This window comes from Nanorana parkeri, unplaced genomic scaffold (genome assembly GCF_000935625.1).
Source record: "Nanorana parkeri isolate BGI_ZX_2015 unplaced genomic scaffold, ASM93562v1 scaffold377, whole genome shotgun sequence".
Classification (NCBI taxonomy): Eukaryota; Metazoa; Chordata; class Amphibia; order Anura; family Dicroglossidae; genus Nanorana; species Nanorana parkeri.
In genome coordinates, this window is record NW_017306645.1 from 857,477 (window position 1) to 871,662 (window position 14,186).

Sequence of the window (14,186 nt, forward strand, 5' to 3'; positions counted from 1 at the left end):
GGAGACGAGAGCCCCCACAGTGGGGCATGGGGGGGGGGGGGGGGGGGGAAACATACTTCCTAGCAGCGTGAGCAAGGTTTAAAACCTTTCATAGGATTTTATTGCTGTTTGTGTCACCATATGGGGGATTTTGTTCAAACTTCTTGTCCAGGGGACAGACATCAGACAGAACATGAAAAGAAGAAAGATATCTTACAACTTGGACACACCACAGACAGCATTTCCCACCTTACTGATGTTCTAATCCAAAACACAAAAAGAAGTTGTGGCTAGAGTATATATTGTATAACATTAAATGCTCCTTACTTCTTCAGCACGCTGAGCCTGCGGATGATTCTCCAAATAGGTTCCTTCTAACACTGAGCCCACAATGGTCAGACCTTTGCCAGCTTTTAGCTGATTGGTCAAAGAGAGAAGCTGAGGGTGAACAACATTTTGGTCCTGATCCACTCGGACCAGCACAAGCAACTGAGGTCTACAAAGAAGAAGAAAATCAGCTATTAAAATTCAACCTAAGTGTCTTTTTTTTTTTTTTTTTTTGTAGGATTATTTACAGAAAAGTATCATGATAGGTAGGCTTCCTACACATACCTCCAATTTTTGGTGTGTGGAGGACCCTCTTCCAACCTTAGAAGAGCATATCGCGCAGCACTAAGGGACAGGCCACGAATTCCATCTCCCCACTCCTTCTCAGCCCTGCACACACAAATATCAAGTAAAATATTTTTGTTGCCTTCCTCTGCTGAAGAGACACATACTATTTCACCATTAAACAAAAAGATGGATGAGCTTTTTGTGTTACCAAGATGTGTTCGCATTGGGCTCCATTTAAAAGAAACGTTAATGAAAGTTAGTGAGGATGTTGGAAGGCTTTACACAGTTCTTCTAGAATGTACCTGTGTTGGAATATTGGTGCATTGAGTCAGATGTTGCTATACTCCAGATTTTAACACCTTTCTAGTTGCATCTAAAATACTGTATATTCTTGTTTGAAGTGCAAAAAATGCTGCAACCATTGTAATTAACTTGTCACAAATGTTTGCAAGCTAATAACAGATATGCAGGTGGCAAAAATCTAACAAAAATAGAGTAAACCTGTATATAAATAAATCAACTGAGTTTTTTTCTGGGTGGGAGTCTAATTTAATTCATGCCAAGTTTTTTAATTCCCAATAGTTGAACATGCTTTTATTTTAGGTTATTTTGCAAAACTGCTTCAAAGTTAAAATTATATGTGTATATGTGCAACTGGTTTCAATTTACTCACCCTCGGTACTCAATGTACTTGTAGATAAGACCAGCGACCAACATAGCTACAAGAGCATAATACCAAGAGCAGATAAACATAAGAGAAAGGCAAAGACTCATACCAAGGAAAGATAAGGTCCTGTAAAAGAGAAAGGCACAGAACATATTTGTAATATTTTGGAAACTTAGTCCAAAGCTCAAGAGAACATCCTTTATTCTTAAAAAATGTGAGAAAAACACTTTGAAGTAAGAAAACAGGCTTCAGATAGCCATTATTATGGACAGTTGGGTGTGGAGGTCTCTAATTCAGTACAGTTGGCCTTCACTCACCAGTGATAATATTTGAAGCGAGGCCTCCAATTCGGAGTCCTGAGCAATGTCTGAACTGCACAGGCCAAGTTAACAAACATGTAACACATCAAGAAAAACCTGTAGTTATAGAAAAGAAGAAAAAGAGACAGAAGCTAGAAAATTAGAGGAAAGGAAATGTTAAAGACGTATCCAAGATAAGTTAAGTAAGTATGGAAAAAAAGGAGAAAGGCAAACACTGAGACCAAAGATATAGGAGACATACATGGAAAGAATAGGTGCAACTTCATCCAGTGAGGCAATGAGGATGCCAATTTCGCAGATGCAAGCGGTCAGCAACAGGGCCCACGTTGGTTCTCCATTAGCCTTGCCATGGCCAAAAACCTGTTTACATAGAAGGGAAAAACATGTCTCTTACTATATTAAGGTTTATAACGGAATTAAGTACAGACATTAAGGGATCTATTTAAAAATGTTTTCACACAAGATTCACACAACTTTTACTATAAAGGTTTTTGTATAACTTTCACTCAGAATTCACCCATTTGTCTAATGGAATCCCATTAGAAAGATGTATGAATCTAGTGTGAAATAGTTTATTAAAAGACCCACAAGTATGACACACTACAGATGTATCTAATATGCATCTAAACCATCCTAAACTGTTTACTTCGTAAATCAATATGAACATCTGGGTTTATTAGTTTACCTTTTCCATCATTTTTATTAAAGCTGAACTCCAGACAAACAGCTAAATGCACAGGTATAGGTTTATGTCCTTTATAATAATTAACTAGTTTGTGGGTGAGAAGACTGGCCTCATAATAAGGTTCTAAGTACCCAAGACCTATACCTCCATCCCTCTTACGTCTAATTAAAATGTCATACCTTAGCCTAGAACCACATTTATCCCAGATCTATTTAAACAAAGCTGCGCACACCTGTTGAAAGTAAGACCCGGGAATGTACGCTGGTACAGTTTGGAACAAATAAAGAAGTCTCTGAAGTATGTCCATGTTAAAAACTAATGTTCTCCCAAACCATGAATGAAAAAGGCGATCATGAGAATCCAAGGATTTCAAGATATTTTGTAGCATTGGATAATAGTTTGAAATGTAAGTATCGTCAGGACCAGCTGGAATATATACCCCCACTGGGAAAGAATGTTTCTCCCATTTTGCTAGGGAGACATCTAAAGCCTTACATTTAAAATAATATTTTAAAAATACTGACCATCCCAAACTCATGGAATTCAGCTTAGTAATACTAATTAATAATGTAATATTATCTGTGTTTTAATCTAGTAAATGTTTTAAAATATATTTAATAATCAACTTTGTTTATTTCTGTACTTGTTTTATAACTTGTTAATAAAAATGTATTGAATTAGAAATATATATATATATATTTAACAAGCTTACAATATTACATGTTTGCTGCCTACAGGTATTTTTCCCCTGAACAATCTGACTGTTATGAGCATACATTTATTTTTTATCACCAGTCAGCTTTTTGTCTTCTTGTTGGCTATCTGTGACTTACTCTGAGGAAAGGCACAATTCCATCTCGAGCTATGGCCTGCAAAAGTCTTGGTGCTCCTGTTAAGCTCTGTAAACCAGCTCCACATGTAGAGAAGAATGACCCAATCACAATGACCCAAGGTGATGGCCAGGACAGTGTTCCCACCACTAAATTCCCATTCACAGCTTCTCCAAACCTGCAAGAGAAAGTCAGAGTGAAATTGAGTATAAAATTTAGAAAATCAGAAAGTTAAGATATGTTTGCAAATATCCAGAGAACTAAAGAGAAACAGAATATCAGCAGTGAAAGTAAGATGTGATGTCATTCCATCTTTTATCTATGTAATGTGAACCTGTACTCCATTTTTAACAGTTCAATTTAAGTTCTTGCCACAGAGCACACATCACAAGATGTATGCTATTACCTATTTACCCTGAAAAACATCTGTGACCCTCTCTGATTTAGTGTTCCAAGGCTGATGCCATAACTAAACTCTGCTATCTTTCCCCTGTCCAATAAGACTATATTAGGGGCCAGTGAGGGCGCTCTTATAGCCCAGGAATCAATGTCACAGCTTGCTACAGTGATCAATATAACTATGTTGCTACATGGTAATATAGAGATGCTCTGATACCGATATGCCCGGCCCGATACTTGAGCTTCTGGTATCAGGAAGCCGGGCAGCTAGCCCAGCTTCCTAATTACTTGTGACGAGGCAGCATGGAGCCGTCTTCCCGGCCAATCAGGAAGCTGGGGCCTGCGTCATTACACTGTGCCCAGCTTCCAGATTGGCCAGAAAGCCAGTTCTATGCTTTCTCGTCACCTGGCGATGAGGAAGCATGCAGACGGATTCCCTGCTAATCGGGAAGGCAGGTGGTGAGACTTTACACACCGCCCGGCTTCCAGACTAATCAGGAAGCCAGGTGGCGAGTTATTACATGCCGTCTTGCTTCCTTAATGGGACTTCTGGTATTGGCTTTCGGTACCGGAAAGAAATATCGGAACTCGATACCGAAAAACCGGTATCTGTGCATCCCTATGGTAATACATTCCATGTATAACACACAGATAATATGCTTTTCCAGTCATCTGCTCTGCAGATGACTCCGCCCAAGTGTTTTTAGTTTGGGGAGTGGTGGTTGTAGCAATATTTTAGGAGAATTTGCCCCTAAACTGGAAAGTGCAGAAATTTTGCCTTAGCAGATCCGTTTATAGGTTGATTGGTTGAATAATTAAGTCAGTACAGCATGTTCACTTTGCAAAATTAATTTTCACTTTCCATGGGAAGTTTAATTCGCTTAGTGAATGTGGTGAAAATTCACTTTGCACAGAATACCCAATCAAAATGTAAAGTCAGCAGAGCTTTGCCCTTTTTACACAGCTAAGGGAAATTTCCTTTGCAAAGTGAACAGCCTATTTGCCTTTAGTAAATTAACCCTAATGTGCATGTATGGAATTATATTTGCACAGTCTATCAAAAGAAATAAAGATGTTTACGTTACTCAGGGCTAATAAAATTATATTTTAAAGAACACCTAGGGCTAGTTTATAAAACTTCCCACAGCCATATGCTAGCTGAATGCCATTCTCACAGCATTCCCACCCCTCGATGGAGCTGAGCATCTCCTGTGCTCCATCTAGTGGCAGGAATGCCATAAAACGGATGTCCCTATATGGCAGTCCAAACACGTCTTGAATCCAATTACCATGTGATGCAAAATCCTCCTAAAGAATACAAAAAACTTCCTTTACCTTCCCTGACTGAGCCAAATGCTTCTTTTTCGTGTCTCACGCTCCCCCTCCCAGTCACTGCAGCTCATTTTCTAATCTCACTGTAGTACAAGCCGGCACAGCCTACATGACAGGAGCAGATCTGCTCTGAATTCAGGAGCAGTGCAACATCCTTGCCACACCATCACAGAAAGCTGCATTAGCAGGATCACCAGGCATTTGTGGGATTTTGCAGGGGGACTAAGAGAAAACTGAAAATCCAGATGCACCTATAATTAAGTGCTGCAGCACATTTTTTTTTTTCAAGGGAGGCCATAGTTCTACTTTAAAGTGCAACTCTGGTCACGCTATGGACATTCAAGTACAGTGGTACCTCAGTTCACGAACGCTTCTGTTCTCGAACAATTCGGTTCGCGAACAGCAAGTTTGGCAACATTTTGCTTCTGTTCGCGAACTTCGCATCGGGTGACGAACACAACCACAGCCATCTTCCCTGCTCTGACACATGGCCGTGGCTTCCTCTAGTCGATATTGTGGTCTAATCACAGTTTGATTCGGTTCGCGATCAGAATCGTGGAACGAATTAAGTTCGTGAACCAAGGTACCACTGTATTTACATTTTCTTATCAAGCAGCAAATGAGCTTTAACACATTACCTCCCTGACCTCTGTATCTGAAGGCACTGAGGTGAAATGCATCCTCAATATTTACAGGAGAAGCACTTTTACCAGTTCAGCCTCCCTTGCTTCCCCTCCCAGCACTAATTTGGTAGACTTCTCATCTCTAATGTAAACACAGAGCACGTGTACAGGGACAGGGACGAGCAGAATGCTGAGACCTGACTTGAAGAATGTTAGTGCTTCTGTTATGGACTTTGAAGATGAATTGCTTTATACAGCCTGCAGCTGCAGAGATCAGTGAAGGCTCATTTGCTGCTTGCTAACAATTCTTCATGGTCCATAGCTGGAAGTTCACTGTATATATAGCTTATATATAGTTAATAATTTCATTTGCTAATTTATTCCTAATATATTTCATATATACTAAATATATATTAATATTAGGGATGCACTGATATATCGACCGCCGAAACATCGGGAGAAAATGGCACTTTTGGCTAAATGCCGAAAGTGCAATTTTTCTGCCGATACAGCGGCTCATCCCTGCTTTCTTTATTCCCCGCTGGGACACAGGAGAGAAAGTGTGAGAGCCGGCCGAGAGCTGCGGGAGGAGAGCGCTGTGAGTGGCCGGCGTCTCTCTTCCCACACCGATCAGCCTCCTATCACAGTCCGGCAGGGCCGTATGTAGGTGGAGACAGCCCGCGCTGTCACAGGAGGCTGAGCTCTCCTCCCTGCACAGCTCGATCAGTCTCCTGTGACAGCTGTCAGAGAGGAGAGCGGTTACAAACACTCGCTGAGCGTTTGTGAATAATTGAGAACATAGTATGTTTACTATATCCTCAATTATGAATGGGAAGTTATCTACATCACCTCCTGTTCATTCATAGTTGTAGTTTTAGTATACATACTCTGTTCTCAAGTTATGAATGAACAGGAACACTCAGTATAGAGGATTCCTGTTCATTGATAACAGGGGATACAGAAAAAGAGATAGAAGACTCTGTGTCCTCAATCTCTTTTTCTACTTTAAAAGGGAAATATCAGGGGTCTGTTTAGACCCCCAATATTTCCCCCGAAGCCCCTAACTGTAAAGTAAAAAAATAAAAATATTTAATAAAAATGAATATTAAAAAATTAAAAAGTTTATAAAAAAATTAGGGCTGGTAATGATTAAAATTTTCGTGTTTGATTAATCGAAATGTTTTTTAATCGATTAATTTCAATTAATTATAACGCACATACAGATCCAACTGCATTGGCCTATACACATACAGCACAGAAATGAAGTAATAAAATGAACTAGGATCACACTAATCCAGCACGTTATTAATCTCATGTGCCCCACTCAATATGACCGCAGCTTGAGTAGGGGAACTCAGAATAATAACGTGCTGGATTAGTGTGATCCTAGTTCATTTTGTGACTTCATTGCTGTGCTGTATGTGTATAGGCCAATGCCTTGGCTGGCGCTCGTGCAGAAAGTTTCTTGGGAAAACTCACCGGCCCAAGTGGCTCAGTCAGGCTAACGAAGGGGGGAGGAGTCCGGTGACGTCACGGACATCGACGTCACCGGACTCCTCCCCCCTTCCCTCCGTTAGCTGACGGAGCCACTTGGGGAAGGGGAGGGAGTACGGTGACGTCGATGTCCGTGGCGTCACCGGATCGCCGACGGGACTCCCGGAAGCCGGCGGAGAGGTGAGTGTTTTCATTAGCGATCAAAATAATTTTAAACGATCAAAAAGTTTAACGATGAAGCGAGAAATGAATCCTTAATTTCCACAGCCCTCCCCCTTTCGGTTTCGGTCTGACAATTTTTTTTTATTTCAGTTTTGTTTCGGTTTTGAAATTTCCATTTCGGTGCACCTGTAATTAATAGACATGAATAAAGTTTTGGAATACTTACTTGTCTCTTAAGACAACCCCTTCAATACATGCGCCAAACAGAATAACAGAGGAAATATCTGTACAGCAGTAAAGGAGAAAGTTACATCGTTTTAAATGTGTTTGTGAATGTTACACTCTGGTTTTCATAAGTATTTCCATAGCATGTGGTGTTGTATTTGAATCTGTATTTAAATCTGTACCTAAAGCTGCATGAGTTATGAGGAGAAATAGGGTCAGTTTTTTGCAGCAGGGCAGAGTTGACCTTTGCAAATAAGTAAGAAATCTGATTTATATGGGTTGAATACTGCAATTAGCGGCCCCTAAAGTGCCCTCTACACTGTTGTGCTGCATTAGCACACATAGCATGTTACAGCGCAAGTTAACATGCCTTGTGTTAAGGCAGCCCAAAAAATGTGCATGCAGCATATTTGGCAGTGCAGTGCATGGCCACACTGCATGTGCTTTGAGAAGGAAGTGTTGGAGGTGCCATTCAAAGAGACGTATGACATTCAAGGGCACGTATGACATAGTAAGAACTATATGAGAATAAAGAACAAAATGGGCATGACCTCAATCATTAGAAAATAATATATTACCAAAAGAGTAGTGGACCTGTGTCCCTCTTTTTGTAGGTTTGATAACTTTAAACATACAGAGGGCCCCGTGTTTAGCATAGGATGTTTGTTTTTTAAAAGAGAAGTAAAGCCAAACCTTCTACTACTGTTTTTGGTTACAGGAGTATATCCGGTCACCCAAAGTCGAGAGGGGGCATGGCTGCGGTGCCATTTACTTCAACGCACCGTCACGCCCCCTCCCGCCCCTGAACGCAGGAAGCTGTCCAGGATGTGTTCCAGCAGCAAATCGTGCTGAAACGCACCGTAGCTGGTGTGTACCGGCCTTAATTGAGAGGCTTTTGTTCTTTTTGACCTACAAATCTGTCTTCTCTGTTTCCAATTGATACATATAAAGCAAACCTTTACTGAGAGGAACATGATCCATTGTTGATCATCATCTGAAAAAAGTCTAGAGACTTGCAAAGCTGAAAATGACTTATGCATTAAAAGCACCGAAATGCAGACATTTTTCAGTATCTCTGTGCGCCCCGCCCACCCCTCCGGGAATCTGGGGCCCCTGGCAGCCACTCATTCTGCCCTTAATTTAATCTGCAACTGACGACCGCCATCATAAAAGGATACACACAAAAGATGTGGTAGCAATAGCCATAATAGTTCCTATAGGGATGGACTTTTGGGCGTCACGGAGATCTCCGGACCTGTTTGAACCAGCCATAATCCCTGTAATGAAAAAGGAAAAAATAAGAATTGCATAGACAACAGTTGCAGAAAAACGTGACTTTCAGCAAGAAGGTTGTTGTATAAAGTTACATGCAATTTGCATGATTTACTCACACCCCGCCTTTCACGCATTCACTCATATTTCACCCCAGTTGAGCCTTAATTTAGCCGAAGGTGGGTAGGCGTTTCTGCTCTTTGTTATGAAGCCTACTTGCCTGCCTTCGGTCACAGCCATGTTGAAGGAGACGTTCTTTGCTGGTGAATAATATTTGCAGCGACTGATAAAGCGCACTATTTCTGTAGCCGAACTAGAGGTGCTTGCTTTCAAAGAATTTGCTTATTAAATCACCAGGCAGAAGTGATAACATGGGTTCTCATTAAAGCTCAATTAACTCAAACTGTGAAAAGTGATTAAAAAAATATTGTCAGGCGGAATATTCTCATGCTCAAATTACATCCTCCTACAGATACTTCTCTCCTAATCAAACGCAAGGCAGGTGGGGTCGACGCAAACCGCAAGCTGCTGAGTGTAATGAAGACGAGAACGGAGATTGTATCTCCTTGATAAGTCAAACACACAGGAAGAAATGTCAGAAGAGGTGGTAATCAGTTACAACAACTTATCCACTAAACTGTAAACCTCTTTTAACCTAAATGACATAATTGTCATAAAAAGGTTTATGTAAAAGAGGCTCAATAACATTCATGGATAAATATGTAGAAGTCTCAGAACATGACTAGGGCTGGAAGTATTTAGAATGAAGATGGTATATAACTTCAAACTCGCAGCTGACTTCCTACCTCGAAAGTAATGCAAGTCCTCATGAAGATCTTCCTTTATTTGCTCCATTTTGGTATGTTAAAGGGACACTAAACAGGGACTCTTAAAAATGCATTCAAGAACCTTAACTATTAACAAGAATGTATCTTATCTGTGTATCACTGGCTGTAGATCCTCAAATCATCACTGATTTGGTGCTGACACTGTCCTTCCTTCTGGAGGGGGGGCTACTTTTGTTCCTCGTGGTCTTTGTGTGTGTTCTAAGGTAGCCACCGCTCCAAGCTCACTCCTGTGATAGAATAAAATCTCAATACAAATTAGTAAACTAAGGGCTCATTCACACGGGAATCGGCCGGCACGTACAGCTGCGTGCACGGCCGTATCGGGCAGCTCCCGGGAAAGACAGGTGCTGCACGTGATTAGTACGCAGCCCCTGTCCTTCTCTATGGGACTACGTGGCTATACGCCCCCCTACGTTCACCTCAAATGCAAGTCTGTACGGGTGCGTGTGTCCCGGCTCGTACACAGACAGGATCCATCCTGTCAGCGTACGAGTACGCTCACCCGCACGGACGTGCAGGCCAGGTGAGCGTAGGGCAGCGTATGGCCGCGTATTTCCTTAGAGAAGGACAGGGGCTGCCTACTAATCACGTGCAGCACCTGTCTTTCCCGGGAGCTGTACATGCCGGCCGATTCCCGTGTGAATGAGCACTAAACATGACATTGTAGTCCATCACAGGAGTGAGCTTGGCGGTGACTACTTTACAACAAACACATGGACCATGGGGAACATAAGTAGCCCCCCCCCCCCACCAGAAGGAAGGACGGTGCCAGTACTTGAATGCATTTTTAAGATCTTAGTGAGTTTAGCTTCCTGGTCACACTCTCACTCTTCATCCCCATCCTACAACCCATCCTAGAGGAAGCTGGTTGTAGGACGGGGAAGACGAGTGTGAACAGGATGTAAGGATGCAGCTTTTTCCTTTTTGTTTCACGTAAGGAAAATTACCACCTTCAATATTGGTGCAATATTTTGCCTAACTACTAACAAGAGACGAGAAGCCTGATGTGCTAGGTTTGTGATAAAAGCCAGAAAGCGCTTATAAACCAGAGACAGATTTGTTTTTTGGCAGTTTCAGTGAAACATTTGGTAGCGTAACCACTGTTCCCTTGACTTTGAACTAAGCTTCCAATGGCATCTCTAGGAACATTCAGTGCCTTTGCTATCTTTTGTCGTCTTGTTCCTTGTTTGAATGTTTTTTTGACCATTCTTTTGACTTAGTCATATTTCTAACATGCAGTCAAACGTGACACTCAACAAACCCCTAGCCAGTTCAGATATTTCATGTGTTCTAGCTCAAGCACACCTGGAACAACTAATGAAGCCCTTGATTACTTGTATCAGGTGTGCTTGAGACAAGACCTGTTCTGCATATGTGTGTTCTTGTGAGCACACATTTGGGGAAACCACATAAAACATTCATTGCGTTGACCTATTTCAATGCAGATGTTTCCAGTAACCCTGATTTGCAATGGGGGTTGAACAATTTTCATTACAACTGTATAATTATATAAGTACCCAGGGGCAGCCATATTTTCTCATTACATACACAGGCTCTGTTTCCTGTTTTGCATTGCTACACAATGGTTGAGTTCTACTGCTTCTTCCCTCAATGTAAAGCTGGCCATACACAAATAGATTACCTGCACATTTTCTATGGTCAGATGGAAAAAGTGCAACAGATTTCTCCATCTACTCTACACTGTGTGAATGGAGGAATCTCCCACTGGGCCAAGCTTTAGTCTGTAAGACTGCCAATTTACTGAAAACAATGGGCTCTTGGTGTGGCTGATATCTTAAAAAAGAACTTTGGCCAGGTAAAAACTTAACCCTTGCAGTGGGCCTACCCACGCACTGCATGGATTAAGTACTTGTTTTGGTCTAGGGTGTAAAATAAAGAAGATATAGTCACCCGAACCTGGGTCCTGCGGCAGTGACCACTCAGCTCTCTCCCACTTCACTCCGGCTGTGAGCCCCTCGGCGTCCCCGCGTATAATACAAGCAAATAGACTTGTATTACTTGTGATGACATAAGCGGGGCTTAGACCGCCAGAGCCCAGGGAAGAAGAGGCTGGAGGGACCGGTCTAGTAGCCAGGTGGGACCGAGGTTAAGGTGAGTATATCTTTTTTATTTTACACCCTAGACCAAAACGAGCATTTAACACTTGCAGTGCGGGGGTAGTTCCATTGCAAGGATTCCGTTTTTAACTGCCTGGAGTTCTTCTTTAACAGTTGTTCAGAGAGAGCAAAATAGGAATTGTACTGAGCCAGGGAGAAGGCCTCCCTCTAGTCCAGAGGTGGGCAACTCCGCCCCTCCAGCTGTTGTGAAACTACAAGTCCCCGCAAGACTCTGACAGCAACAGGCATGACTCCCAGTGGCAGATGCATGATGGGATTTGTAGGTAAAGCACAGCTGGAGGGCCAGAGTTGCCCACCCCTGTTTTAGTGGCTAATCTACAAACAGTATTTTGACATTAAGTGCAATAACATGGAAGGGCAAGCTTGTAAAATTGTGAAGGTTTTATAAAAAATTACTTCAAGCTCCAAATGCAATAATATCTCAAATACATGCTCACTGATGGTAACCTACAGTACAGTTGTACTTTAGAGGGGTCTTACACATTCCAGTTGATACTGACATTTTTACCTTAAAAAAGGAAATAAGGTTATAGCAGAGGCTGGAATGTGATTCATTTTTCTTAAACTGCTTTATGTAATCATGTTTAAAATAAGAATTCTATTACAATTGCTATATAATAGATTCATCAGATTATCTGAACAGGAGATGGCCAGTCGAAGGCAATGTACTGGGAAGCAATATATTTAAAAACACAGATGACTTCAGTAACTGCAGGAAAACGATGAACTGTCATTTTGGCACCTCCATTGTAACCTATAACAGTGACTAACAAAGAACAAAAGGTGACACAGCAAAAGTTACATAAGTGTCACATCGCTACATTTATATTCAAGTGTGACAACCTTACACACAGCTGTGAATGTGGAAGCAGATGTATATGCATTGTCTATTACAAAAGGACAGTGCAGGTTTGGTATTAAAGGAGAACTATGGGGTTAAGGCTTTTCCCCATAGTTCTCCTTAGGGTAAAGGGGTGCCATGTATAAAGAGTGTGTGTGTGTGGGGGGGTTATACAATGGTGGAACTGCAGCCGGTGCCTCAGCCTGGGTGGGCCCAGCACAGTCCCTGTGCATAGATGAGTGGGCGGGTGCAATAGCCAGCTTGCTATTGGCTATTGCATTTTAAAATATCGAATAGCAGGCTGGGTATGGCTCCCAGCCTGCAATGAAGAGGATGCAGGGGGCAGGGCAAAGGTGCCGCGGCCGGACGGGGGAACGGAGAAGCCAACGGACCAGGGAAGCAGCAGAGGTACAGGGGCAGCGGAACAATGCAGCGGTCTGTGTCACTGCACACAGTGATAGGAGAGCCTCATTTTTGTAGCGGCTCTTTTGGAGTAACATTTAAAGGGTATGAAAAGCCAAAATATTTTTTTTTTAGTTTTGGGTAGAGCAAAGAATAGTTAAGGCCCCTGTCAGGTTTTCTTTTGCTTTTTGCTGTCTGTCTTATGTCAGGGAGATTTCCCTTCACTTCCTAGCCCAGAGATATAGCAGGAAGTTAAAGGAGATCTCTTCAAAGTAAGGGACTAAGGGTCCATTCACACCACATGAGTTTTATACCTAATGCATTATCTATAGAAAGCAATGGAAAAGCATGTTGACATTCCTAAGCGTGCATTGTGAATTATTAATGTATGTTGTGATGCACTTTGTATTAAATGTCAACGCATGACATAACAACTTCAAATTGCATCAGGATGCATTGATGCATGTCATGATGTGTGCTGATGTGCATTTCAACACACACATTGACAGCATTTTCATGCATTTCCATTGATGTTAATGAAAAATGCATCAAGCAAAATGTAAATGTTTGAATCGAGCCCAAAGCAGTTGTCACCAGAAAAAGAGGTGTCCCCTTTGAAAGATTTCCCCTCACCTCACTTCTGTGCTGGAGACATGGTCACCAGGACCAATACTTATAATGAAACTCACCAGCGGTGTCACAGAGAGCAATACAATGCTGACCATTGGTGCATATTAGCACATTATGGGTTGTCTTTTAATTTAATTTTTTAAATGTGCCTTTACTTTCGCTATAAGAGCAAACAGCTGACACATGACACAGATGCGGTCAGGGTCCACATTGACGATCGGGAACTAATTAGACCGGTTCGCATTCATGTGACCACTATTTCAGCTTTGAAATAGTGATGACATGCAGGCAGGAGGTTCCAATTAAATAAATGAAAGCCTTCAGCCTGCAGATGGAGACTGCCACCTTTAGGCTGCGGTGCCATCTATTTAAAGTGTAACTGTCAGAATCAGTTGCATTTTTTTAATAAAAAATAATAAATATAAATATATTTATAAATACAAATACATCATTTCCTATTATTATAGAAAAAAAACATTTTAACAGTTGCGCATTTGTCAGCCTATAATAAAAACCGAGCAGGATTATTTTTTTTTTATTAACGCAGCTTACCAAAAAAAAAGCCTTACATGTTCTTAACAACATGTATGAAAATGAGTCATAGAGCTGTTGCTAAACTGGAACTGAACCCACTGATTTAACAGTTTCCCAAAACAGTTACATTCAAGGCATGCCACTAATGATAACTGACACAGTTGGCAGTATGCTAATGTTGGCTCTCAAC

General features: G+C 41.6%; 1 protein-coding gene across 1 annotated transcript in view; it reads right to left on the reverse strand.

The window, feature by feature from the left end:
* The window catches only part of SLC12A5 (solute carrier family 12 member 5), an 87,164-nt gene that overhangs the window by 17,834 nt on the left and 55,144 nt on the right, over positions 1-14,186 (reverse strand). Inside the window, exons 10-17 of the mRNA XM_018559043.1 lie at positions 8,510-8,608; positions 7,333-7,390; positions 3,100-3,274; positions 1,823-1,941; positions 1,579-1,677; positions 1,268-1,387; positions 592-696; positions 307-475 (exon numbers count right to left, since the gene is read on the reverse strand). Coding sequence (XP_018414545.1) covers positions 307-475; positions 592-696; positions 1,268-1,387; positions 1,579-1,677; positions 1,823-1,941; positions 3,100-3,274; positions 7,333-7,390; positions 8,510-8,608 — 944 coding nt within the window. The remainder of the gene's footprint in view (positions 1-306; positions 476-591; positions 697-1,267; positions 1,388-1,578; positions 1,678-1,822; positions 1,942-3,099; positions 3,275-7,332; positions 7,391-8,509; positions 8,609-14,186) is intronic.